Here is a 25,705-nt window from a genome sequence, read left to right as displayed (position 1 = left end):
TGGCTGCTTACCGTGTAAACGGCTGCTCTGGTCACATGAGTGCAATCAAAGGAACCACTTCTGAGGAGGGCAGAGAGTGATGTTTACAAAAATCTTCTCATCTGCCTACTTCTCCTTCCTCTGTCTTCAGATAAACGACCTCTGCACACAGAGCCAGAGTTTCATATCGTTGCCAGACAGCATTTAATATCAAATGAGAAATGTTTTACTTCGCTGTATTCACGGATGTGCTTGCTTGAAAAGTTTGCCCAAAACGTTCTAGTTAATTACTATTGGTTTAAGCGTTTCATGATTCACTATCTGTCAAATCCCAGGAAACCTTCCTCTCAACATGGACAGGAAGTATTGTCATGTTTATATGTATGCATTTCCATTGGAAACCACACTAGAATGACTGCAGATGGAATAACTGGAAGCAGACTAGCTTGGAGACAACTTAGGACTGAATGAGTGAAAAAGTAGGCCTCAGTGCTGCCAAATCATCTGTATGGAGTTAGAGTTGATACTTCTTTACTTTTCACAAAACTGCTTGTTTATTTATGATTTATTATTATTTAAGCCACCAGCTCTCCAAGACACTGTTTAAGAAACTTTACATGAGCTTATGCATTTCTATAACGAAACAAAACAGTTTCAGTACTGCAGATAGATGAAAAAATGTATGTATTACTATGGTACAGCAATATTTAGAAACAGATTGTGATTGCTCTTGCTTGGGAAGAAAATTGGATTGAGGAAGCTATTGTCTATTTTTTCATCATGCACAACCTCATAAAAGTCATCCAGAATAATGATGTAATTATCCTCTCTGTTTAAAGCATGGAGCGATAGTGCACCTCAGGCCACAAAAGCCTTTCTGCATCTTGGCCAGCCCACTGCTGCTGCATCTCCCGTTGTGCGTCATGATCTTGTGTGGACAGAACTCATCATTCATGCTTTCAAAATGCATTTAGTGGATGAGCATATGATTCCTAAGGGGGTACTGGATTGCATGTCACCAGTACTGATGACTTGGAGAAGTACATTATGGCTCAGTGTAACAAATGGTTGATGTGCTGTCCTGAGCACACACACTCTGAGAGCACACTAATCTTTCAAAGGACATTTTTATTACTAACATCCACCTCCAAACTTGTCGCCCCTTATGATTACATTTGCTCCCACTCAAGAGTTTACAAGATGAAGTTAACCTATAGATAGCTCCCAAGGGGCAGCCAAATTGTTTAATAGCAATTGTCATCTCCCAGGAGTGTTGTTATCAGATGTGCCTGCACTACAGATAGAATCATAGAATGATTCTAGATACTGCTGGAAAGGCTTCAATCTTATGTTTATATCACACCAGATGGACTGTTTTTCTCTCTCTATCTGTCTAGGGATGCAACACTCATCTTTGGACACCACAGCAGAGAGCCAATTGTGAAATTTGGAGATAGATTTTGAAATCCCATTATAACATTTGGGAGCAGTAAGATATGGGACTTTGAGATGTCCAGTTCTGTCTTCCGTAAATATTTCCCACTAATTACTGTTTTTATACAAGCACATTCTTTCTATGTCACTCATATAAAATACAATTTGTCTTGCACAATGCGCTTAGATGTTTCCAAGTGAAAACAGAAGGAAAATCCTTGTTTATAGCAAAATTACTGTAACATTGCATTAAGACTACAAAGCACCAGTGTCAAGAAAGGTGATGAAATGACAGCTTGATGGAAAAGTCTTATGTTTATGTAGAAATCTCTTAATGTTAGTAAATCATGTTTGTAAAGCACCTGACAAGCAGAAGCTCTCATGAATTTTTAAAAATTTTCTAAATCTGGCACATGAATGACAGTTCAGCCATTCTGGAGTTAAGGAAGGTTTGCTACAGCATTCACTTGAATCAGATCTCACTTTCCTCACTGCTTGTAAGACAGAGACTGAGACTGTGAGCGCTGTGCAGGCCAGGAAGGCTGCAGTGGAGGAAGAAAGCCTTACGTCCATAAAGAGTCTTGAGGGAGGCTTGGGAAGAAAGCAGTTGCTCTACTGGAAGCTCTCGTCGTTATGGAAAATGAATACAGACTGGTTCAGAATTCACCAGAAGCTGCTCACTGCAGGAAGTCAGTCTTCTAGATAACTGTCACACCCTCAGCAAAACAATGGCAGCTGCATACTCCTCCCCAGTAGCCCAGATAAACTTTGCTTCAGCGCAATCTCTAGGAGAACAATGCCACCTACTGAACCAGCAGCGACAACATCTCCCTCCCACCCAACTTACAGCTGGAGTTATTTCTGCTTCTGCATAGTTTATGGCATTGGAGCACAGGGGCCCAGGGCTAGAACAAGTGGGACGTGCGGGGAGCTGTTCCTCCACTTGCCAATTAGCCTGGCTCGTTCTGAGCAAGGTGATGCGATGCGAAGCTAGCAGGGTGAGCTCGCTTTGGAGCTGAAGGCAGCCTCACAGAAGGGCAGGGCTTCTAGGGCAACCCAGTGGCCCCGCTACTCTTCCTGGTTTGAACAATATTTGCCGGGGTATATTCAGGCTTCCTCCATGCTTCGTTACACTGTGTAACTACACAGCCTTGAGCCTAACCTGAAAAACTGTATTCCCATATATCCTTAGCAATAGGGATTTAAGCTGTCACCATTTTTTTCCTGCCACACTGATACATATCCTCAGAATTATACCAAATACTTGGACTCATTTTCTGAAGCCTACAAAAAAGCAGCTGTCAGATGGCAGTGAATCAAGCCTGCTAGAAAAATGGTCTGTAAGGAAACACTGTCAATTTATAAACACTTTTTTTTTCCCCCTGCATTGCAACACTCTGAATTACTGAATTAAAACAAACAAACAAAAAAAAAACCGAAATTGGAAGAACTAAATTATGCATCTCCTCTTTGTGTTTTTTCTTTAATTATGAACAATGAAAACAGATCCCTCTCTTTCTGATGCAGACCTCTTACTGTTTGGTTTTTGGTTTTTGTTTTAAATGTATTAGAGTAATTCCAGTATTTGAGCTGCAAATATCACTGGGTATATTATGTTTGACTGAAATAAGATTATACTGAGGAAAACAGATAAACATAGTTTTTGATCTTGTACTTTTACTTGCAAGTAAATGTAAATTCAGTGATTGCAAAGAGAAATGAAAATGTTTTGGAAGCCTTACATTTAATCTTAGGAGGGCATTTGCCCAATACTGACACCATCAACTGCCATTTCCAAGCAGCACAGCTGGCTTTTGATGGCAGGCACCTGGCAATAGGGGAGACCTATAACAAGAATTTCGATTGGCAAACAGCACTAAGCAGCAGAGCAAACAGGCAGCATGAAGCAATTCATCAGAGAATTCCTGATTTTAAGAAAATATCCTTACATAAACAAGGAAATATTAGAAGAAAGAGCTGAGCATAGGTAATAGGAAGGTTCCTATTCTTCCTAAAAATGAATAAGGAAGAAGCAACACAATCTCTTCATTAAGACTCAAGGACAACTGACAAGGGATAAGACTTCACTGCAGGTAGGAAGTGAAATGCTGGAGCAGCAGAGTAGCTGTTTGTGGGAAGAAACAGGCTGTTCATACTTTCCTGCGATTGAGAATCAAACAGAAGAAGCAGAAGTGCTCATATAGGTTAGAGAAATGTGAGTGCTGGCATCCACGTGGGACTTGAGCCCTTTGAAGATTCTCTGATTAAAGACATTGCTGTGGGAATGTACAATTTGAAGTTCTATGACCAATTCTGCAAAACAGATCCAGCCTTTGAAACACTTTCAGGTCTCTAACACAGACTATTACATGTGGCCATTAATTAATCACCCATTTTACTTCAGGTGCTGGGCAGATCTGCTTGCATCCTTTTTATTTCCTTCTTCTTGCCACTGCTGCTTCTTCTCTGCCTCTCTCTTTACCTGCTTTCCTCTTGCAGGTTTTATCAGACAGTTTCCGCCAAGAAAGATGCAAACTCTTCTGCCTGCACTCAGCTGAGGCTCTGAGAAGGGCTCAGAGGCTGAGTCATGAGTGCAGCATTCATCTGTGGTGTGTGCTCATTTTGAAGTACGCTCGTGGTTGCTAATCAGTGGAAAAAGCTGCCTCTGATTTAGTGGCCCAGCCATAACGTTGTGTACACAGACCACTGCACAAGGCAAGCAACCTGGTGAGAGTTGCCACATTTCTGGCATTTTTATGATGCATTATGGAGAAAAAAAGCTTTAAAGAAACAATTTTCTTGAAGATGCCTTCCACTCAGGTGAGTTTGTTCTCAAAACTGGCTCAGGATTTGGAAATCAGAAGTCCCAAAGATCCTCTCCGAACAAAAATTCTTGTGTGTGATGTATCCCTTTCTGGGCTCCATCTCACACTTTTGTCTGTTTAATTGGCATGAGTCTAAGGATCCTTCTCTCCTTCTGTATAAACTAATCACCATCCACACATGCAGAATTACACAATAACATGAAGACTGGCTCTTCCAACCTCCTGCTCAGAGGAATCATCCAGCAGGAATTAGAGACCTAACTGCACTGCTGAAATAGGTCTCCCATTGCTTTGGGAAAGGGAGAACAGACAAAGGAAAGTGTAGGCAGATTAATTACAGACTACTTGGTTGATGTCATGTCAACAGAACAAATATGTCTGTGCTAAAAAAATGCAAATTAACCATTGCAGATAAATGTGTGTCAGACAGGATTCATTGGAGTGATTTGGTAAAGTATGTAAGTAACTAAATCCCAGTTTGAGGAGAGACATTTACAGCTTTACGCTCACTGGCAGTATGACTGGAGATGAAACTTCCACTGATTAGCTACAGTGAAGGTTAAAAACAAACAAAATGAAATCCTCTGGCTGTTCAAGAGCACAAAGAAGCCATTCATGCTACAGAGAACAGATAACTTTGTGTAATCTTCTGCACTCATAAATTGGCAATATCTCCAAACTGGACTATCATTTCCATGGCACTGCTGTCACACTTTAAATTAGTGTAGAAAATGAATCTTCATCTGTGGTGTGCTCAAAGCAGTTGGCAGGAAAAGCAATCCCAGATTGAGAAAAGAGAAAAATTGTTCTCAGGTTACTGTGGTTCATTGTGTGGGAGCCACCTTACTGCAATGCCAAAATCTCTTGCAGCACTGGAATAAAGCTTAGAGGAGGGAGATGATTATATGTTCCTGAGCAACTCTGACGCTGTTGTGACTAAGCTACAGAACTGGATCTCCATTATCTCCACAACTGGACATGCCATTCTCACCCCTCGGCGCATAACATGATATCTTCCTGGGGTCCCCAGCCCAGCATCTGCTGGTCCCCAAGCCAGCTGGCATGGAACCAAGCTGGGTGCACTCCTGTAGTGTCAAACTTAGATCAAGGGCCACGGGAAAAGGATATCTCACCTAACGGAGTTAACAGGAATATCCCATTCATAACCAGCAGTGGAGAGGACATGCCTTTGTTCCAGATGGCAGGCTTGCAAAAAGTGTGGCTTAAACCACTTACGCTGTATGACAAAAATCAGCTTATCTGGTAGCCAATAACTGCAGCTATCAGGTTAGTAACAGTTCATATCTATTGATGTTATTTTTAAGATCGAGGAAAACTAACTGGAGATTTCTGTGCTGGGAATTTCCCCCTAAAATCAGTCTAAGCTTCACTTGTTCTCATGTTTTAAGTTACATGTGAATTAAACCATAGAAAGAAGGGAGGGAAACAACCGAATATTAAGTCCAACCCCATAATTAAGCTCGGATTTTCACTGCTGTTTGTACAGATTGATACTGTTTCAGCTAATGCAGATGATAAGTATACACATACGTAAACAAAAACCAAAAAACTACCCCTGAATACAATATGCCGTATGGATAAAACCTACAGTTCTGCTGGAATTCACGTGGCAGGTTTGACTCCAAAAAATTATAGATTTCTTTTGAAGCAGAGGGCAGAGATGGACCCACATTTTTTAAGAAACTTGTAGTTTATGATTTAAGGGCATGTTGGGGTGAGGGGCCGCGCCACAACAATTCTCCCAGCATCAAAGAGAATGAAAACGCATTGTTTTACACATGAATCCACTTCAGTGTGGAAGGAATGTTATACAGTTCAGCAGACAACAGTGACCTATCAGAACACTTCTCAATTTCTTGATGTTTCTTCAAGAATCCTAAAATCTCATAAGTCCTCAGCACTCAACTTTCTAAGCCCCATTCTTCCACACTTCATTTTGATATTTCTTTTTTTTTCAGCTGTTTTGAGGTCACTTTTAAAAATGATGTGAAAAGGGATTTTTGCTCACCTCTTTCACTCTACACATAGGAAAAAAAATCTTTTCCAGCCCACCAATTGGGGGATAGAGGGAAAGCATAACCTTCTTGAATCTTCTCAATCAAAATGGAGACTGGTGAGGATTTGGCCCTATAAACTCAGTTATTCTCTGCTGAAGTTCTGGGCAGCCTGGTCTAGTGGTTGGTGACCCTGCACATAGCACGGGGGTTGAAACTTGATGATCATTGTGGTCCTTTTCAACCCAGGCCATTCTATGATTCTAGTTTATCAATAAGCAGAAGTAAGAAAGGCTGCTTGGAAGCACATCACCTCTTCCATCACATCCCTGAGAGCACTGCACTGGCAGGTGTCCATGGAGTTTTTCAGGGAAGGATGTGCATACAGTGGAGAGAGACCATGCAACTTTGAGGTGAAGGAACTGGAGAAGCAATCAGGCATGGCTTTGGCTGAGTCTTGCTGCCATCCCAAAACCCAGGCAAGTACTCTCTGTCCTCCCGCCCCTTTGGCTGGGCCTGAGAAACTCTTCCCCAGCAGTACAGCTCTTTAGCCCTTCTGCACTCCTGAACTAGAATTTTATGGTGAAAGTGATGGTTGGCTGAGAAATCTCATCCAGTGCTTTCTACAGGATCTGATATAAGGTCATTGCATTGAGCTTACTTACAAAGAATGAACAAAAATACATCATAGCTGAAAGCAAGAGATTCTGACCACAGTCACATGGATAAAATGTATATATTGAGGAAGGAAGAAGAGTCCAATGATCAGGGCACTAGCCAAGGGTGTGCAGCCTTTCCCAAAACCTACATCTGTCAGAGCTGTCTTGTAAGATCAAGATAAGCAAAGTTAAATTAAAATCTCAGTGCAAGAATATGCCATCTGTATGAAAGTATGTATAAGGGCTTTCTTTCCTCACAGAAACACGAGGAATTAAAAGATGAGGAGGCAGCTCAGATCCTTTTGGTAGTTATATGCAGAATTACAGCGTAACTACAGAAGTACTGAGAGAAGTTTAGTAACCACATATCTCTGAAAACCAAAGTCTTCTGCTTTGCAAAGGCAGCTGTGCAATATATGGTTTTAACACAGGTTTTAATAAGCCTTGGTAAGTTGAGTTTTTTAGATAGCTCAGCTGGCATTTTGCCACCAGTGAGCCTGCCAGCTCTGTGGCTTGTGTAGTCAGCAGTGTTTGAAGATGAGTTACAGCTACCCACAGGCTGAACAAAGGAGCTATCAAAATCATTTCACATAAAACTCCTGGTTTTACTCAAAGTAAGTTCCCCTAAAGAACGTAATATTTCTTAGTTTTCAATAAACCCACATTTTTATACCTAAATGTCCCAGTTGCCAGCTCTGATAATAGCTTATAACACTTTTTATGCTTTTCTTAAAGCTCCAGATACTGGAGACAAATGCAAGAGCTACTGCTTTCATGTGCAAGCAGTTGTAGTTTCCTAGCCATTGTGGCTGCACAGGAAATCACTCATTCTAATAGTTGTTGACCTAATGTCTCAGTGTGTGGAGACCACACATGCTTCCAGAAAACCTGAGGAAGACAATCCTGAAATTCTACCTAGGTAATCCAAAGCACCAAGCTCATGCTGCTATCATTCTGTTATACAAATTATGTAAACTAATTACATAAACTAGTGGATTCACCCAGGGACTGATTTGGCATAGTGCCCTCCGTGTGTTGCTTGGGTGGAACCATGCGCTGCTCCATAGAGATCACTGCAAACACAACTAGCTCTTTTTGGGGACTCCTTCTTCCTTCCTGCTCCTTTCCTCCAGTGCCTTCTACAACCAGCAAGACATCATTTAGCAGCAGCACTGCACATAATCCGTGAGCACTGAATTGCTATAAAGTGAACTGACATCTGCCATCCTTTATGGTTAAAATTCATTTATTAACTTTTTTTATATTGCTCTGTTTCATTCCGTTTCCTTACTATATGAAACCTATGATGTACTGAGAGATGGATCACTGAACTTGTGTTGCTTTTTATACACTCTGTGATGGTGCTATGCCAAGTGCTGAGTGTCCTAAATCACAGTTTCTATAACTACAGCCACATTTCACAGCAGGTGTAGACAATGGCATCCCTGATTTCTAATCATGCCCTGCACTGTGTAGATCATAGCTTCAGCTGGGACATTCCATGGGATTGTCTTCCAGGCTGAATGGTCCAGTTGTGTCCCTCACAGTGCAGGGGGGGGTTGTGCCATTGCATAGCTTAATAAGGGATTATCACACAGCTGGAGAGCTCAGGGCTGGCAGCATTCCTGGGATGATGAAGTCAGCTGTAGTTGATGTTTAACACATATTCTTTAGACTATATACATAAAATAAACCCAGTATTTTAGCAACAGGTGCCACAGAGCACCAGGCTGTTAAATCTCAAGCCTAAACAAAACCAATAGATGACAACTCTCAAAAGAATTAAGATGGTTAACTAAGGAGTAAGAAATTAACAGGCAATGAAGATATCAAATAGCATATTAGAGAAAGGTTTTCTCTGTGGTCTAACATCCTTACCGCAGTGTCGTTGGTGGTAATGTACACCAACACTTCTGAGTTGTTTCTGCCATTAATGTATCGATAACAGTTCCACACGCAGCTTATCAAGTAACCCTGTAAAGAGAAGAGTTTTATCGTTATGTACAGAAAATAAACCACATACATTTTCATGCCACAGATGTGTGCAAATTGGACCCCTGGACTGAGTAAAAGCCCTGGCATGGCATTAAGAACAGAAAAAGAGCATGAATACTGCAAGTTCAATGCAAACAAACAGTGGAAAAAAGGTAAATGGGATTCTCAAACTTTCTTTTAGTACTAAAATTTTAGCCTCCTGACTCTTTGTTCTGTGTCTAGGACAATATTACAAAGGCCATATTACAAAAGAAGCTTTCCATGATGCTCTTTAAGTTGTGTGCTTGCCTTAGTCTTGTGATTAGAAGAAACAGACACAGAAAGAACAGGCAGAGCAGTGTGGGGTGACCTGGGCTCTTCAGAGCTCCATATACAAAGCAGGGCATTTAAACAGTAAAATACTAATATAAATATGAACATAAGCCTGCTTGCTGCAGTGGCTGTAAGCATGTCTAGGAATTCAGCAAGTCATCTGATACCAGACCTCATAGTGGGCAGGAGTTTATGGAGACTTGGGTTGGACTGAGAAAGCTGCTTCATTTAGGCAGAGATAACACAGTCTAGACCTACCCCAGTGGAATTTACTGTTCTAGATACTTAGTATTACAGCATACTTAGCACTGACTAATTTTTTGAAAAGAAACATCAGTTTCTTTGGTCTTGAATATAAGAAAAATAACCTTTTTTTTTTTTTTTTGTATAACCCCCATTTTACTCAGATGTGCAGGTCACATATGCAGACTTTCTTTCCTATGCCTCTTTAAATACAGAGATATGTGAGTTCAGTCAGACACTTCATTGCTGTGCATGAGATGCTGCACACTACCAGGGGTGAGTTTTAAAATATAAAATGAATGTACCCAAGAGATGAGGTATTGCAGATACAGAATGCCTCATGGACAATAGTAAAATGTAAATAGAAATCACTTTTGGGCTCCCCCATGGTAAGGCTGTTAAGCATCGTTGCTGGGTGTTAGTGGTACTAGAAGCTGAAGCAAACCCCAGTAAAAAGAGTGCAAGCAGACTGGAGACTGAAGCATAATCAAGCAAATTACAGGAATCCCTCTCTGTTTTGCGAGTGGAAGCCTGGCAGGTGACTACATAATGATCCCATAAATCATGTGCATTTTTTCAATACTCCATTTAATCTGAGATTAAATCAATATATTACATATAACGGAAAGGGCAAGGGGTCTTCTTATTCTTGCCTGTCCAGAGAAAATTGCAAGTATAAAAGTATTTACTGAAATCTGAAATCATTCCTGTCCTTTTAACCTTTATTAGAAATATATATTCAATATAGAGAAAAAAAAAGTTATTGCAGCAATAATCCTACTGCAGGATCATAAACTGCTGTTTTGCTGGTTTTGTTCTTGGAGCTCACTTGGCTTGGGATAAGGCTGCTGCCTGGCAAAGAGCTAAGAGTCTTCAGCTCTTTTTAAAATGGTTAGGAAAAGTGTACACATCCAACGTCTCCTCTGCCAGCAGGACAAATTCCAGTCTGGCCAGCAGAGAGGAGCAAAATGGCTGGAAGAGAGAGGAGACAAGAACACATGTAGACCAGCTGGACTGAGATCCTCAGCATGCCAGGAGCAAGGCTGGTGGAGTGGGGCTAAGCAGTTATCTCTGGAGCTTTCTGCTTCTCACATAGCCACACACAGTAGTGATGAAAAATGTTTTGATAATGCCCATCTTAAATCTTTACTTAGCAGGTTCTGCATAGCAGTCCTTCCAGAAACCTAGCGTATGCAAGTTAAACTGCCAGCACTGATTGGATTTGCATGTGTATCTCTCTTGAGTGAGTCATATTTTGTGACTCCCTTGCACTGATGACCTTCCAAAACCCTCTTATCCTCTTCAGCTGCCCTGTGCCTCCTTCCCCTCCAAAGCTGTCACATACGGGCTGTTTTTTAGGATGCCACATGACTCACAGATCACTTGCCTGCGGATCAGGAAGAGGTCTTTTTTTGTTTTGTTTTCCACTCAGACTGAGCTGGCTGGAATTCAATAAGTTTGCTTCCTCTTCTTTATGGCCCTGGATGACTTGGGAACGTTACTTTCCACCATCAAATGAGGAGGACAAGAGATGTCTGAGTGAGCTGAGCGCTGAGGAGGTCAGGCTGGCTCTGCAACCCCGAGCTGTGGGCTATGTGAGCCACAGCCTGCTGCAACAAGCTGTGCAGGAACATGTAAATGAAGAACCGTGTCTCTTTCCAGAATTAAGTAGTGATACCACTGTTGCTAATTACAAACAATACGAAGTGCTTCAGTGGCTGTCAGTGCTCAGATACCATGCACCGAGAAAGGCACAACAAGGTAGTACAGAGCAGAGCGCTGAATGCAGGACACTTCTGTGCAGACACGGCACACCTTCACAACAAACACGTGCACAGTAAAGCCACTTATTTGAAAACCAATCTCTACGCTCCTTCTGTTCAAAACCAAACTGAGGGAAGCTCCATTTCAGACAATGCAGTCTCCTCAGGAGGAGGAAACAATCAGGAGATTGAGTTTCGTATTCTCTCATCCTGTTATATGTGGTGAACGTATCATAGAATCACGGAATCATAGAATATCCTGAGTTGGAAGGAACCCACAAAGATCATCACTTCCAGTTCCCAGCTCCACATGGGACCACCTCAAATTCAAACCCAGTGTCTGAGAGCGCCGTCCAAACGCTCCCTGAACTCCGGCACTCGGGGCCGTGCCCACTGCCCTGGGCAGCCCATTCCGTGCCCACCGCCCTCTGGTGCACAACCTGTCCCTCACCCCCACCCGCCCCTCCCCTGACGCAGCTCCATGCCGTTCCCTCGGGCCCTGTCGCTGTCACACAGAGCAGAGCTCAGCGCTGCCCCTCCGCTCCCTGTGAGGAGCTGCAGCCGCCATCAGGCCTCCCCTCAGCTCTTCTGCCCTGGGCTGCACAAACACAGCCGCCTCAGCCACTCCTCATACGTCTTACCCCTATTTTACCTCAATATATGCACAAACAGCTGCTTCACCTTCCAGCTGCAGTTCTAGCCCCGCAGCCTAGATGCATGGCTGTTTCTCAAAGGATGAGATCCACTTTAGCTCTTGGAGTCAAAATGCTGCCAGTCAGCACACACCCCAGAGCTGGCAACATACACGCTTATCAATTTTCTCCTGGGAGACTGATGTTTGCGTTTGGAATTGGCTTTATGTAAGGGTCACTGGACCTCTCCTGTTGAGCCCAAAACATGGTGGGCAGTACCCTTTCCCATCTGCTGAGGTCCACGAGGGGTGGTCCCATTCCCAGTCTCACCAGTCTGTACAGACAGCGTATATCACAGAGACCAGGATAACAGTTTGCTGACACTGTCTCACTGAACTGGAACACCTCTAGGCTGCCTCTTCCTACCTACTCTAAACAGAAGGAAGGCCACCAAGGAAGAGGAGAAAAAGCCATCCTCTGCAGCCACAGAGTGCTCAGAGAAGCTTGGGGGAAGAGTTTATTTTGGTTGTGTTTGTGCTCACCAGGCTCAGGCTGGGAAGGGCAGGCTGAAGCCCCAGGGTTACTGTCTCAGCAGCTGAGGCTGTCAGGGGAAACCAAGGCCCCATTCACCAAAGCAGCTGCAGAGACGGGTGCAGTCCAAAAGCTGCTGTGCTTTGTATGCTTCAAATACGCTATTTGAAGTTCTGTGTACATACTTTTATACTGCTGGATGTCCTTCCTCAGCCAGATAGGAAAGATCTGTGTTTCATGGTATGTAACTTCGATTCTGTTTCCAAACAAAGACAGTAAGTGGTATAACACATTTTGGTCTGCTCTGGAAAAGACTCTGCCTTGGCATGAAATATTCATCCATCCATTTGAAATATCCGTTAGCTGCTTGGGATCCAAGTGAATCCTGAGAGCTGTAAAGACAAGTGCCTGTGTGTGGTTGGCTGCCTCTTGTTCTTACTACCCTCTTTTGTCCCTCCTTTTTATAGTTTCATGTGCAAAGAACAAAACCACTGTCTAATATGTGTATATATTGATTTCTGCTCACGAGTGTTTTCCTTTACATGTAGCTGCACTCCAAATAAAAGTAGCTACATCCAAAATAAAAGTGTCCTGATACCAAACATTTCTGATGAATTTTCTGATTCTGATTCATATTCCTCACCAGATGAATGCAGCTTTTCCTAGGTTACAATGTTTTGGTTTCTCTCTTTATTCCTAGTCCAGCTCCAGAGGGAGTGGGAGCTAGGGCATATTTTTATGCACAGCACCTTTTCAATTTCAGTATAAAAACCTGGAACCATCTGCTAAGTCTATCAGTGATAAAGTGTGATGCATGTGATAGTGTCCAGCTTTCTTTTCATGCAGCAGATTCCAAAAATCTACATAACAGCTTTTCTGGAAACACAAGAAATTCAAATTAAAATGCTAACTTGAATTTAGTGTGTGTTTCTGTATGAGTCATATATTTGTGACTCATTTGCACAATAATATATTGCTAGAATGAACATTAAGAAAAGCAATAGTCTGTAATAATCCTGGCCGTAAAGAGCTTTAATACAATAATGGAATATTAACTAATATTTCAATCTAACAAGCCACTTATTCTCTTTGAAAAAGGTATGTTAGCAATTTTAAAATAGAGTAAATTTTTGCACTATCAATTTCTCAAGAATTCTTTTTTTTTTTTTTGCGTAGTTGTTATTTTTTGCTATTCTGATTTTATTTGTATTTCTTTTATAATCATAGAATCATAGAATGGCTTGGGTTAGAAGGGACCTTAAAGATCATCTAGTTCCAACCCCTTCCCTTGGGCAGGGATGTCAACCACTAGACCAGACTGCACAAGAACCAAGTCAAGCTTGACCTTGAACGCCTCCAGGGATGGGGCATCCACAGCTTCCCTGAGCAGCCTGTACCAACGCTTCACCACCCTCTGAGTGAAGAATTTCTTCCTAACATCTAAACGAAATCTTTGCTGTTTCAGTTTAAATCCATTCCCCTTTGTCCTGTCACTATGTACCTGCATAAAAAGTCAGTCCTCCTACTTGTAAGCTCCTTTCAAGAATTGGAAGTTCACAATGAAGTCTCCCTGGAGCCTTCTCATCTCCAAATTAAACAGTTCCAACTTACTCAACCTTTCATCATAAGAGAGGTATTACAGCCCTCTGATCATCCTCATGGCCCTCCTCTGAACCCACTCCAACAGCTCCACACTCCTCCTGTACTGGGGGCCTCAGGCCTGGGCACAGTACTCCAGATGAGACCTCACAGGGGTGGAGTAGAGAGGGAGAAAACCCTTCCTCTCCCTGCTAGTCACCCCTCTTTCGATGCAGCCCAGGAGAGTATTGGCCTTCTGGGCTGCAAGTGCACACTGCTGTCCAGCTTTCCATGCACCAAGACCACCAAGTCCTTCTCTGCAGGGCTCTCTCTATGAGTTCTTCTCCTGATCTCCCCCTAGGGGGCACCACTCATGGCTGGCCTCCACCTGGATAAAGACATATCGACAACAACCCTCTGGCTATCACCACCCAGCCAAAATTTTATCCACTGAACAGTCCAGCCTTCATATCTCTCCAATTTAGAGATAAGGATATGGTTAAAGACCATGTCAAAGCCCTTGCACAAATCCAGAGAGATGACATCAGTTGCTCTTCCTTGGTCCACAGATGCCATTACTCCATCTTGGAAGGCTCCCAGAATGGTCAGGCACAATGTGCCCTTGGTGAAGCTACACTAGTTGTCTCGGATCACCTCCTCATCTTGTGTGTACTGTAACATCTCTTCCAGGATGATCTTCTCCATGATCTTCCCAGGTGCAGACATGAGGCTTACCAGTCTGTAGTTGCCCAGGTCTTTGTTTCTCCCTTTCTTAAAAATGGGAGTGATATTTCCCTTTTTCCAGTCACTGAGGACTTCACCTGACAGCCACTTTAAAATATGATGGAGGGCAGCTAGGCAACCACATCAGCCTGCTCCTTCAGGATGCTGGGATACCTATCATCCAGACCCATAGATTTGTATACATTCAGCCTCAGGAGGTGGTCTTGGACTTTCTCCACTTTTAAACTGGGAGGGATTTTGCTCTTCCAACCCTGGCTTGGAAGTTCAGGGACCACTGAGTCTTGGGAAACCTGATAGTCAATGAAGATCAAGGTGAAGAACTCATTAAGTACCTCAGCCTTCTCTACATCTGAGTTTTAGACATCCTTGTCATATTTACTTAATGACACATCCAACCCGCTTGGGATAAAAGCACAGTGACATTCATATCCAAGAGTTTTAAAGAGCATAATTCTTCTGCAATCTGGAAGAGCTACCTATTTATTATATTCAAAAATGAAAAAAAAAACCAAACAATAAAACTCTACTGCTGTAAACATATACATGGGCAAAGCCAAAAGGCTAAAGTGTATTTCTAAATCACAAAATAAAACTGGATATAACTTCCAACATCATCTTAAAATACCTTAATCCCCCATTTTTTTCTTTTTTTTTTCTTTCCCAACAACTTTCCCTGTTCATGCTTTCATGCTGTATGGAAGAAGCATCCCACCCCGGCTCTTCATGATGTCTCTAACCTCAGGTGTAGCAGCTCTGCAGAGGAAGATCATGAGCTACTCTGACACAAAACCAACAGCAATTACATCATTATTCCCTGTTCCTTTTTGCCATCCCAGGGACAATCATAGAATCATAGAATGGTTTGGGTTGAAAGAGACCTTGAAGATCACCTAGTTCCAAACCCCTGCTGTAGGCAGGGATACCTCCCTCTAGACCAGGTTGCTCAAAGGCCCATACAGCGTGGCATTGAATGCTTCCAGGGAGGGGGCATCCACAACCTCGCTGGGCAACCTGTTTCAGTGTCTCAGCACCCTCACAGTAAAGAATTTCTCCCCAATATCCAGTCTAAATCTACCCTCTTCCAGTTTAAAAGCATTTTTCCTTGTCCTGTTGCTACCTGCCCTTATAAAATGTCTCTCCCCAACTTTCCTGTAGGCCCCCTTGAGCCTCCTTTTTTCTAGGCTGAAAAGCCCCAACTCTTTCAGCCTGTCTGAGGAGGTGCTCCAGCTCTCTGATCATCTTCATATCCCTCGTCTGGACCTGTTCCAACAGCTCCATGTCTTTCATGTGTTGGGGGCCCCAGAATTGGATGCAGTATTCCAGGTGGGGTCTCATGAGAGCAGAGTAGGGGGGCAGAATCACATCTGTTGGCCTGCTGGTCACACTTCTCTTGATGCAACCCAGGATATGGCTGGCCTTCTCAATCCCACTGTCCCTGTTGCCTACAAAGATGTTAAATAACATCAGTCCCTGAGTACTGATCCCTGAGGAACGTCACTTGTCACCGATCTCCACTTGGACGTTGAGCTGTTGACTGCAACTCTCTGAGTGCTACCATCCAGCCAATTCCTTATACAGCAAGTGGTCCATACGCCAAATCCATTTTTCTCCAATTGTACAACCAGGATGTCATGCAGGACAGTGTTAAACGCTTTGCACAAGTCCAAATAGATGATGTCAGTTGCTTTTCCTTTATTCACTGAGGCTGTAACTCCATCATAAAAGGCCACCAAGTTTGTCAGGCATGACTTGCTCTTGGTGAAGTCATGTTGGTTATCACCAATCACCTAATCTTTATTTTCCATGTGCCCTAGTAAGGGCCTTCAGGAGGATTTGCTCCATGATCTTGCCAGGTACAGTGGTGAGACTGACTGACCTGTAGTTACCTGGCTTTTCTTTTTTTCCCCTTCTTGAAAACAGGGGTTATGTTTCCCCTTTTCCAATAAGTGAGAACTTCACCAGACTGCCATGACCTTTAAAATATGATGGGTAGCAGCTTGGCAACTTCATCCACTAGTCCTCTATGCTGTCACTCCCAGAGGGACCGCTTGGATTTATTTAACTGTACCTTTCTCAGCTGATTTTTTCCCTATTTTGAATGACATTGAAAAAATAAATGTCACTAAATCTTAATTCCCTTTCCCAAATATTTTATGAATGTATTGAAGTATGTGTCTTCCGTTGTAAAAATCGATGATTTACCCTTTATTTGCTAGCTACATAATATAAGAGGATCTTTCCCTACATATCTCAGGGTGTTGATTTATTTTTATTTTTATTTTTATTTTTATTTTTATTTTTATTTTTTGCTTTTTAAAGCCTTTAGTGAGAGGCTCCGCCAAACGCCTTTTGAAAAACCAAGAAGTCTGTTTTAACATTCTCTCCTTTGTCCACTCCTTCAAGGGATTCATGTATCATAAACTCTCTCTCATGCTTCTCCATTGTGGCTTATATGTTCATCTGTTTGTCTGTGACTTTTTCTGCTTTTTTTTTCCCATAATGTCTATTACTTTGCTTTGTGCAGCTGTCATACTGCCTGGCCTGTAGCTCCTCATGTGTCTTTGGAGCCAGGACACTCAAAGGGGACAATTCACTCATGACCACAAGTAGAATGTATACAAATGGACTTACCTTAAAAGCTAAAATGATGCTTATGAAAAGGAGTATAATCACAACCAGACACGTAGGGTTCACAGACATGATCTCTTCCTTGTAAGGAAAGTTGCTGGGCTGCAGAAGCAAAAGTAAGCAAAACACTGTAAGTCAATCTTATGAATCACTTAAGAAACATCCAATTACCGCAGTCTATAATTAATAGCTTACAAAACTTGCTGTGATCTACTAAATTAGGACCTCTCTGCGCCAATAACCAGTTTCAGTAAGTCTGATTGGGACAGGTGCTGCAAGTGCTCAGCTTGCCAAATGTTCCCCAGAGTGCTGAGGTATTTGCTTTTTGCTTTATTCATGTTTTGGGTGTTCTTTCCCACAATGGTTTTGTAACAGACACAGATTAACGACGGACAACCCTCTGGGAGATTTGTAAGAGGAAATCTCTTCTCTTGAGCAACGGTGGGTAAGTTCTGCTCTTACAAAGAGCAGGCTATCTTGTCCTGGCTGTGGTTACCAAAGACCAGTTGCAGCTCTTCCCAAAAATCAGAGGAAAAAGACTAGACAGCACAAACCTACCACCTAAATATTTGATCAAAAGACACTGTCTGTATTCAACTCCATCTTCTTTTAGCTGAATTTGGACTAACTCCCCCAGGAGTGCTGCTGTTTGAGTGCATACCCTGACACTTTCCCGGTAGAAATGGAGGTGCGGGCCCTACAGGGGAGCAAACTCATGATTTTAAATCTGTATGTGCTCCAGAGCCTTCTGTTATCCTGTATATGAAATGGAAGCAACAACATACATCCTTTTAGATGATTTACAATTGTGTAACACTTCAGGACCACTGGCTGCAAAACCACCTCTAAAAATGTTTTGCTGTATTTGCTATTGCTTAAAGAAAACATTCATTAACTTGAACATTCCAAACTGTTTTGAAATATGGCCACGCATGAGTTCCTGTTCCAGATGGAATAAACTATTGTTCACAGATAGATAGAGTCGCTCTCCACAAGGCAGCTCTGTGGCAGCAGTGTACATAACAACATGCATTAGCTCCTTCCGCACGCAACCCCCTTCTTCCTTTCAGACCAGATTACTTAAGCAGGCCAGTTCTGCATCCTTGTCAGGACAATTAACTAGACGCCAAGTTACAACTGTAGTCTTGGCAATAATGGTGAAAATCCAACGTAACCCCTTAATGCCCCTTGTACCAGAACTGAGCCCAGTGCTTCAGGAAATTCTCTCTCTCTTTTTTTTTTTTTTTTTTTTGGACAGCTGTTAGTAAGAATAGCTCTTTATTTAGCACTTCCACGAACTGTTCAGGGTGATTAACATCAACAGCAGCTGTAACCATTTGCAGATAACTGTTACATAAGCACATTTTCTGCTCTTGACAGCAGTGTTTCTGTTAGTGTACTGAATTCCATGGCTGGAGTTTTTATCACGTTGTCTTCTTTGTTGAGGTACAGCTTTTGTAGGAAACTAGATTGCTATAATTTAATGAGTTACTTTTTTTTTTTTTTTTTTGCCACACAACAAGGTTACTGCTATGTATAGTGGACAAGAAAGCAAGAGTGTATGGTGGAAGCAACCATGGGGTGGCTTGAAACATATCCTGTCATGCCACTGCCCGTAACATTATGTTAGGCCTCAAAAAACAGGTCTTATGGCAACATGGTACCCCAAAAAGAATTGATTCAGATAATGGAACTCATTTTAAAAACATTCTCACAAACACATGGGCCAAAAAACATGGCATTGAATGGATATCTCGCATCGCCTGTTGTGTACCATGTTCTGGAAAAATCAAATGATACAGTGGACAGTAAAAAACCATGCTGAAAGCAATGGATGGTGGAACATTCAAACACTGGGATAAGCGTCTAGCGGAAGCTACTTTGTTAGTCAATACTCAAGGGTCTGCTAGCCAAGACAGCCCTGCCCAATCCAGCCTTGTAATTACTATAGAAGGGGAAAAGGTCCCTGTAGTACCTGTAAGGAATATACTGGGGAAAACTGTGGGTCATCCTGGCCTTGAGCAAGGGCAAGCCAATTCCTAGGGTTGCTTTTGCTCAGGAATCTGTATTTTCTTAGTGGATAAAGGCTGATCCATCCATGAAGGCTGGATGTGGCTCTGGACAGCCTGGTCTAGTGGTTGGCGACCCTGCCCACAGCAGAAGGGCTGAAACTAGATGATCTTTGAGGTTCTTTTCAACCCAGCCCATTCTATGATTCTATGATAATGCAAGAAAATGGGAATATTCAGTGTACACCTCAGAGTAACTTGATGCTGAATGGCGGGGTGAATGGCCCTTCCAGTTTCTGGCAGCGCAGCGAGTAGAATGGTCAAAACTTCCCTCTCTCCCATTTTACTTGTTTTATTAATTGTAACTCTCTTTCTTCTTATTATCTTACATTCTTCTACCATTTCTAGTAATTTTTTTCTCTCTTTATCTTAATTGGGTTGGTTTCTTTTTTTTCCCTCTTCCTGAGAAAGGGATGAGAGGGTGAAAAGGGTTTTCCCTCCCCTTTTCCTCTTGCACTTGGAACTGCAACACCCAGAAACCAAGAAAGCAACAATGTATGTCAAGAAAAGATGCACTGCAAAGCAAAACCAAACCGTATATGCAGAAAATTTAAGTATTGCAGCCACAGCCGACTCTACTGTAGTTTGCAGGAGTGAGGCCATACACTAGGTTAGAAAGCCCAGTCAATCAGAGGCAGTATCAGTAAAGCTGCCTAAAAAAGGCTAATTTTAGTACTGACCTACCATTAAAAACTAGTTTAAAAAGTTTCTGAATGTAATAGAAACATTCTAGTGAGGCTTTCCTCCTCAGATGCTCTGGCTTTGGGAATCAGTCTCCAGTCTAAGACCTGACAACTGCATGCTGAGACTTTGTTCACAGCATGATAAGCTCTTTCCAGACTTCATTGCCATTGAGATTTACATTAGGGAAAGAGGAGGGTGGGAAATGACCACAAAAGTTCCTGAAACCTTAAAGAGCAAGAACATCTGCCAGAGCCATGAGACCTGGCCAAGCCTGGGAGGAACACATCCCTTACATCAGCAGTGCTACATGTGAAAGGACAGTAAATAAACACAGAAAGCAACAAGCTGGGACAGCATACGAGGAGCAAAGGCTGCAGTGTGTCCATCCACACTCAGCGATCTGGGTTTCTTTCCTGATGTGGAGTGACAGTAAATCCCACATGGTGGCTATCCCCATCAACAGATACCTGTAAGGTCTTGGTGCAGAGTGTGAAAAAATCAGGCCAGATCCTAGCAGAGAGCATCTAAAGAAGGATAACAAAGATGGTGAAGGGTCTAAAAGACAAGATGCATGAGCCGTGGCTGAGGTGGCTGGGTTTGTGCAGCCCAGAGCAGAGGAGCTGAGGGGAGGCCTGATGGCGGCTGCAGCTCCTCACAGGGAGCAGAGGGGCAGCGCTGAGCTCTGCTCTGTGTGACAGCGACAGGGCCCGAGGGAACGGCATGGAGCTGCGTCAGGGGAGGGGCGGGTGGGGGTGAGGGACAGGTTGTGCACCAGAGGGCGGTGGGCACGGAATGGGCTGCCCAGGGCAGTGGGCACGGCCCCGAGTGCCGGAGTTCAGGGAGCATTTGGACAGCACTCTCAGGCACTGAGTTTGAATTTTGGGTGGTCCTGTGTGGAGCCAGAAGTTGGACTTGATGATCTTTGTGAGTTCTTTCCAGCCTGGAATATTCCATGTTTGTGATTCCTCCTGGGACTTCCCTGCTTTCTGTGTGAGAGAAAAAGCTTTCAGGGATGTGATGAATGGCCCAGGGCCATGGATCAACATGGAAGTTCCCTTTTGTTATTGAGACAGGTTACACCTACCAACAAGAAGTAATACTTGCTTGCCCAGAAAGGTTGAGGAACCACTAGATGTTGACTCACAACCACAAGCCCCTTCAGTGTTGTAGGAAGAATAATTGAAAATTGAAATTGAAAAGAAAAAAAAAAAGAAAAGAAACCTGCAGAATTTAGCAAAGAATTGAGAAAGATTACTGGAAATGTCTCAGCTGGTTCTAGTACCAAAAGCGGTTCAGATGAATTAAGCACTCATCATCCTCTTCTGATGCCGCAGTGATGAGCTCAAACACTAGTATGGGTATATGAAGTGGGAAGAGACACATTCTTTTCCTGTATAAGGAGTTTGCTCAGCTGTGGAGAAACCAGGAGCTGAAATCCTGCTGCAGGGATGGTCCTGGGCACCAGGATCAGACCAAAATCTTGGCAAATGCATGGGTACCTTAACTTCAGGGAACAACTCAGTGTCAAATATTGTGCAAGGTCTGGTGAAGGTAAGAGAGACTTCTGGCTTGATGGGAAAATATCCAATCCATCATTGGAAAGTCAGGAGGGATTTTGCAGCAAGATGTTGTGAAATTTCCTGTGCAAACAAGAAGTACTTGTAGTAGGTGTGGCACTGGCATGCCATGTCTTAATTAATGTGTCATTCCTAACCTTGTCATGGATACTGAACGCATTGCATACATAATATTATACCTGTAAACTTTCAATTAACAATAATTACTGCTTATACATAGCAAAGCTCTATTAGATTCTTTAAAAGAATCTAAAGTTTGTATAGCAAGCATTTGGCATCAGTATTGGACAAATGCACAACAGAAAGCCCAACTGCCTTCTAATTCCCTCTTGTACAATCTCCTATGCTTTCCTTCTTTTTGGAACACACACACACACACAAAAGCATTGTAAAAAAGTGGTGTGGATTCTCAGTCAGCAGATACAGTCCTCAGATAATTAGATCTTACAGAACTGAAAGAAAGCAGCACTGTGTCTGTAGAATCTTGAAACCCTGCTATGAAGTTAATTGTACCTCCTTGGAATTATAAATTGGTATTAAAAATGTCAGAAAGTGTCAGAAAGAATATTCTTTTATTAAGCTTTGGTTTATGGGAATCATTTCTCTCGGTTTAATCTTTTATATTCTCTAGACCATTCCCCTAGGATATAAACGCATGACTGATACAGCCTTAACTGTTAGACATCAGCATTGCAGCCATTTAGTATAGCTCAAAATTTTCTTTAGATGACCTGAAAAAGATCTATACTTTAATAAAAAACAATGTTGTGTAACTCAGTTGCAGACTAGCCTGTTCTGCACCTCTGGTTCAATTCATTATGTATACCAATATCAGATGACAGGAGATGAAGTGTGTAATTTTAAGGTTTCAGGAAGCACATATATCAAATAGTTATTTGAGGTGAAGAAATAAAATGTGCTTTAGGTCAAACTGCTTTAGACCTCTACTGCTCCAAGAATTGAAAAGAATTTTGTTTCATATATGCAACATTTATGATATGTAAAGACTTTTGTTTTGTTTTTCTAATGGCACCAATAACAAACAAGACAACTTCAGAAAGTTTGAAGGCATGTCATCTCCACAGCCCATTTGAAATGATAGCTGTAACATCTACTTTTTTCACATGACCCTTCACTCTAAGATGCTCTTGCAATGTACAGGATTTGGGTGGCACACCTGTGTGAAGCTAAGTACTAAAAGCCAACGTAAAGTTTCCAAAGACACTTGCAGCCCTTGTAGGCTGACATTACAGAACAGCTTACGCTCCTGTGTTCTGCAATTGCTACACTTTCAGCCAGGGCTCTGCCTACCTTATTGACAGGTACCTATTTACCATCTTTCTAAAAGTACATAGAGGGTTTTAGAATAGCTTGTAACTCTCCACTGGTAGACTTAAATACATGTGCACCATAATGAATAGATAGAATAATTACATATAATAACATAGAGAAGTAGAAGTGATTAAAAATATGGGAGTTTGACCTTAGGGTAACAAAGTAATGTTCTTCTGTGGCTGCCAAATGTATTCTATTACTTAAGGAATATGCTCTTCCAGATATTCAATCATGGATCTGAAGAATGATTGGGATTTCTCATTTCCCTTATGAAACTCTGGTCTCTACAACATCAATCCCCATACTCAAAGTAGTTTTAGAGGAAAAAAATGTAAGGTTGCCAGGAAGAAACACAATCCACTCCCTTGCTTTTTGCCTTGCTTGGCAGGCCTCTGCAAAGAGAAAAAGGGCAAGATGTCCCTAGTATTATTTATAAATCATCAGGAGTGATCACACGCAATTGGCATGACTCAGATTTCACCTACGGGGATTCAGGTATTAACTGCAGTCTTACTCTGAACATGGCATATATAACAGACTTCTCTACCAGGAGTATTAAAAGGTAGGGGAACGTGTCCATGGGTGCAAGCCTGTATAACAGTATTTGGCACCGTACTGATAGCATTCTTGTTAAAAACTGAAAAAGTTTGGTTTTACTCCCATCTTATTCTGCCACTAAAGTCCCACATATTGCAAAAGTAACTCTGATTTCATTAGATAACAGAGCTTCAGTGAACATGCTTGCCTTTTCCTACTCAAGAGTGTATTTGCTCTGAACCAAATGTGACAAACTTTTGCCAACAGATATGGGCTTCCATGTGAGGGTCCCAGAGATCTCTGCTAAGATACCGGTGCCAAGGACCATGGCCCAGACACAGGAGGGTTAAACAGCTTCAAAACAGTTCAACAGTTGGCATTAATGTATGAAATTCACCGTGGCCCTACGTAGCCTTTGAAAATCAATAATCTCTGCTATGAATGACAAAAGAGAAATGACTCCTTCATTCTAATTGAACTTAACCAAATCAGCTTTTAGCTAATGATAATTATCATTATCATTATTTCAACAGCCTTTGGATACCTATTGGTTCTGCGTATGAAAGCTATAACGTTATCAGCTTTTGATTTCCTTTCTTGACAAACTAAGCAGGAAAAGCTGGTTATTTGTCATCATACTGCATTTTATCCAGCTTTTAAATGGCTTACAGAGGAACCTCTCTGCATGTTAAAAATCCGAGACACAAGAAGTATTTAGGTGCATCCTATTACAATAACAGAGCAGTAAACAAACAAACAAACAAACAAACAAAAGAGACTCTTGTCATTTAGTTCCTCAGTCTATTTACAAAATCCTAGGTGCAGTTGCTATAATATAAGCTCATCTGTATTCCTTCTATTCCCTTTTAAAAAAATGTATTTAGATTTAGCAACATAGCACAAATTGCTGAATGAACTCAGACTCCAGTCAGTGTGGATCACTGGGTAGTGCTCCTGTCCATAGTGTTATTTACATCTCAATTAGTCTCTGTGTCAGCCACAAGTTTTATTAGATACAATTTTTGCTGGGAAAAGTCACAAGTACTGGCTCTGGGAAATGCAGAGATGCATTCACTTAGAGCAATGCAGTGTACAGTCTTTCAGAGCGTGACAAACAAGAGTTAGATTAGGCTCCTGCTCTCTTGATCCCTCCAGACAGTGATGTAGAGAAGCTCTCTCCCATGGCTGGTGTTAGCCCTGGTGAATGGCCCCTTGGGCACCAAGGTTATTAGAAGAAGTCAGCAAGAGCACAAAACCTAGTGGTGATTCCCTGCGACCTTGCCCAGCACAAAACTAAAACCCATTGGAAGATATTTGGTGTGACTGCAACCCTTCTCCATCTGCCAGCTAACCTGTTCTAATCCATTTGATACATCCTTTATTAATCTAGTGTTTCACTGATCCTCTGTCATGCCACGAAGTCAAACGTCTTACAAAGGTCTATTATGTCCCTGCCCACCTTTATTTACAAAACTTGCAGTGTAGGTCAGGGAAAGAAAATGAGTTTCCCTGTAGGATCGATACACCATGAAACTATGTTGGCAGACATTAATCATATTGCTCTGTCTTAATCCTTTATCAACTGACTCTCATCTTAGTATTGCTGTTACTCTGCTTGGTAGCAATGTCAGGATAATCAGCCTGTAATTAGCCTGGATATCCTCCTTGCCCTTCTGAGCACAGACGGTTTAGTGCTCATGAGGTGCAATCTCATTACCCATCCAGAAAATGATTCACAACCACAAGACAGAGATCCATGGAGCCAGATAGTTTAACACACCGGAGTACAAATTAGCTGGGTTTATTCATTTAAAAACTGTGTGTTCAAAAGCGACAACTCTCTTGACTGTCAGCAAATAAAAGTACTTCAAAAACCCTGGCCATGTAAACATGTTATATTGCTTGTTTCCAAATGCAGAGCAGAAATAACTAGTGAATACTTCTTCCTTTTTTTGCATCAGTACTTTTATCACCTCTTCCCAACAAATAGCCTCTCCTTCACTAGAAATTTTTCTTTTTCACTTCTAATATACTTATAAGTATTCTTTTGCCCTTTCTAGTTACGGAATCTGAGGTTGTTAGTTATTTTTTACCTCATTAATTTGAGTTATCCAGAAATAAAACATCTCAACAACATGAAGGACTCCTAAAAGGAGATTATGTCT

General features: G+C 42.1%; 1 protein-coding gene across 1 annotated transcript in view; it reads right to left on the bottom strand.

Moving 5' to 3' along the window:
• LAPTM4B (lysosomal protein transmembrane 4 beta) overlaps positions 1–25,705 on the bottom strand; it is a 62,114-nt gene that overhangs the window by 12,080 nt on the left and 24,329 nt on the right. Inside the window, exons 5-6 of the mRNA XM_001233338.7 lie at positions 17,342–17,440; positions 8,791–8,886 (exon numbers count right to left, since the gene is read on the bottom strand). Coding sequence (XP_001233339.4) covers positions 8,791–8,886; positions 17,342–17,440 — 195 coding nt within the window. The remainder of the gene's footprint in view (positions 1–8,790; positions 8,887–17,341; positions 17,441–25,705) is intronic.

Source organism: Gallus gallus, chromosome 2 (genome assembly GCF_016699485.2).
Source record: "Gallus gallus isolate bGalGal1 chromosome 2, bGalGal1.mat.broiler.GRCg7b, whole genome shotgun sequence".
Classification (NCBI taxonomy): domain Eukaryota; kingdom Metazoa; phylum Chordata; class Aves; order Galliformes; family Phasianidae; genus Gallus; species Gallus gallus.
The sequence above is the reverse complement of the archived record's forward strand: the minus strand, read 5'-3'. Positions and strand labels throughout refer to the sequence as shown.